This window comes from Triticum aestivum, chromosome 1D (assembly GCF_018294505.1).
Source record: "Triticum aestivum cultivar Chinese Spring chromosome 1D, IWGSC CS RefSeq v2.1, whole genome shotgun sequence".
NCBI lineage: Eukaryota > Viridiplantae > Streptophyta > Magnoliopsida > Poales > Poaceae > Triticum > Triticum aestivum.
Window position 1 is genome coordinate 428,794,638 of NC_057796.1, and position 3,245 is coordinate 428,797,882.

At 51.3% G+C, this 3,245-nt stretch overlaps 1 protein-coding gene across 1 annotated transcript; it reads left to right on the forward strand.

Annotated features, from left to right (window-relative positions):
• The first annotated feature begins 504 nt into the window (after positions 1-504).
• On the forward strand, positions 505-2,720 carry LOC123182622 (rac-like GTP-binding protein 2). Its single transcript, XM_044595255.1, has 8 exons — positions 505-831; positions 981-1,068; positions 1,194-1,303; positions 1,446-1,509; positions 1,618-1,682; positions 1,778-1,843; positions 1,987-2,099; positions 2,399-2,720. The coding sequence occupies exons 1-8, from the start codon at positions 733-735 to the stop codon at positions 2,430-2,432; spliced, it is 639 nt and encodes a 212-aa protein (XP_044451190.1). The 5' UTR covers positions 505-732; the 3' UTR covers positions 2,433-2,720.
• The last annotated feature ends 525 nt before the right edge of the window (positions 2,721-3,245 follow it).

A 3,245-nucleotide genomic window follows, 5' to 3' on the forward strand; every position in this document is an offset into this window, starting at 1 on the left:
CTCGGGCTGAGTTGATTGGAAGCTGTACATTTACTGTCAGCCCATCGCCCATTGGGACTGCAAACAAGGCCGGTCCCGTTTAACCCGTTGTTCTAGAGAAGGAATCATTACGAGGTGGGAGAAAAAGAAAATCCGCTTGAAAGAAAAAAGAAGGCTTCAAACGAGCCGCAAGCCGCGGCTCCTGGTCTGCTGCCCCAGCTTCACACGAGAGAGCAAGAGAGAGAGACCTGCGTAGTGCGTTCATTCATGGCCGTCCATCCACCGCCTGTGCGCCTGTGATGGTCTGCCCACAGTGGCTTTGCTGGATGACTTGACAGTGGCAGCAGCCAGCAGAGCATGCCGTTGCAGATCAGCTGCACGTCCAAAACAATCAAACAAACAAAACAAAACCCCTCGTAGTAGTAGTACTAGCGGCGTCGCGCCCCGTCCCAGGCGAGGCCCCGCATTCACGCCACGCTCCCCGAGAGAGAGCAGCAGTAAACGCAGCCAGAGGCCGGTTGTTTCTTGCTTTTAAGGAGGCAGACCAGACCAGAGCAGAGCAGCGGCACGGCTCCCCTTGCTTTGGCCTCCCACGGAAGACAAGTATCCTTGTCTCTGGCTTCTTCTTCCCCACACTTGCTTGTTCTTCTCCCCCCGTGAGCAGTAGCAAAGGGAGCGCCAGCTGCTGTTGCTGCTCTTGCTTGCGGTGGAACTCAAGTGAAGTGAGGGTGAGAGGGTTCAGCCGGAGGAGAGATGAGCGTGACCAAGTTCATCAAGTGCGTCACGGTGGGCGACGGCGCCGTCGGCAAGACCTGCATGCTCATCTGCTACACCAGCAACAGGTTCCCCAGCGTACGTCCCTCCCCTCCCTCCTTTCCCTTTCTCCTCCTACCTACAGCAGTTGTTCCCTTCCTCTTCTTCTCCAGCTGCTCTCTGCTCACTCGGTCGCCGATCTGTTTTCTTTCTTGGGCTCACTCTGCTGGGTCTACATATATATGCAGGACTACATCCCCACGGTGTTCGACAACTTCAGCGCCAACGTCTCCGTCGACGGCAACATCGTCAACCTCGGCCTATGGGACACCGCCGGTGCTTACTCCACCCCTCTTCATTTCCACCACTGCTACTGCTACTGGTGTTCACAACCTCAAGTTCTACTGCTTGAAACAGCGGGTTCTGAGCCTGAAGGTTTGTGTTGTTTTCCTGTCCTTCAGGGCAAGAGGACTACAGCAGGCTGAGGCCGCTGAGCTACAGAGGCGCCGACGTGTTCGTGCTCGCCTTCTCCCTCATCAGCAGCGCAAGCTACGAGAATGTCCTCAAGAAGGTATATACATATATGTTTCTAGCAAAAGTTACTGGCACATTAGTTCAGAAATTACTTCAATTCCAGATTTGAGTGTGCTTGAGATTTCACCTCAATGTTCTCAACTGATGATAATTCGGTCTCTGCCTCTCTGGTCAAGCAGTGGATGCCAGAGCTCCGCCGGTTCGCGCCCAATGTCCCCATTGTTCTGGTTGGCACCAAGCTAGGTGAGCAACCTGTACCGAACGCGGCAATGTTTCGATGAACTTTCCGCAGTGCCACGGGCTGCTCTGCATCTTTGTCCCGATAGTTAATAACGCGTTTCCATTGTTCAGATCTGCGTGACCACAGAGCCTACCTCGCCGACCATCCCGGTGCCTCGGCAATCACAACCGCACAGGTTTGGCGGCCCCCTCTTACCCATCGTCTTCTCAACAATCACGAGCATCGACGGATGAATGATGTGCCATCATCTTCCCCATTGTTGTTGTTCAGGGTGAAGAACTTAGGAAGCAGATCGGCGCCGCAGCTTACATCGAATGCAGCTCGAAGACGCAGCAGGTAGTACATCCGAGACCAGAAGCCGCGTAGTAGGAATTAAGAAGAATCTGTTGTTGTCTGGTCAATTTCAGATAGACACACGCACACACACTGCATCATTCATTCTCTCTTAAATGACTTGGTGATTCTGTTGGCCGTGCCAGAACGTCAAGGCCGTCTTCGACACCGCCATCAAGGTGGTCCTCCAGCCGCCGAGGAGGAGGGAGGTGATGGCCGCCAGGAAGAAAACCAGGCGCAGCTCTGGATGCTCCATCATGTAAGCATCCCGCCACCTCTTGCCATTCACTCGCTCCATTGGTACTGTGATGGTGTGAGCAAACTGTTCTCCAGATTTGCTCCATGAAAAATCTTGCTCACTGGTCACCTCACCTCAAAATTGGCACATTCAGTTCGATTATGACCTATCAAATGCTGCTGCTTAGATCAGATTTTAGAGATTAACTATGTAGAACGGTGCAAACAGCTGGTTCTCCAAAATTTCAAATTCGCGCTGCTTGCAGTGTTCTTGCACAGTAAAGGAGTCCTGACCCTGTCATTCTCTTGTTAAATCCACAGGCACTTGATGTGTGGCAGCACGTGTGCTGCTTGAATTAGCACACCGGACTGACTCTGGAGACGAAGCATGGTGTAGTAGGCAAGTCGATTTGCTGACATAGCGTCGACGTCTTTCTAATGCTTCTGTTCTGTTTAGCTACTACTATATGTTGCGTGTTTTGGTTTCTACTTCCAATCCAATCCTACAGCGTCAGGCGCTAGGATCGACTATTCGGATTGTTGGTGTAATGTTATGTAAGCAAGGTTGTGGAACAGCTAGATACAGTCTAGGATCAACTATATGTTGCTTGTTTATGGTTAGCATCTCGTAGGAATTCACTTCGATTCACAGCAATTGGTGGCAGATTGAAAAGTACAAGCACAAGTGTGCTAAAAATCAAACAGCAACAAGGGAGAGGGAATGCCGCCGGTGCCTGTTCCTGCTGAATGTCTTGCTAGCTGCCTCCTTTTCTGTGTTTGTAGCCATTGCTGAAGTAGACTTGATCGCTTGAGCAATGTTGAAGAAAGGGGCATCGTCAAGTAGTAGTCATCGTCAAAGTCGAAGTATACCTGTGGTTGACAGAGACTTGCTGGAAGGAGCAAGTGCGGCCGTAGCAGAAAAACCGGTCGACGCAATAGGCCGTTGACTTGTTGTTTCTCCCTCCTTAAGCTTCATTCTGCATGAACACTCGTCAAATACCTTGACACCAGGATGGCACCACAAGTGCACAATGGCATCTCCAGAACAAAGTGGCAACATGAAAATTGGAGGAAGAGAGGTTTCCCTGGAAATCTCACCTTGCCCTTTTCATTGGAGTAACCCCTGAAGCCGACTAGGCTGTTATGTGCATTCCCTTGTTGAGCTCAA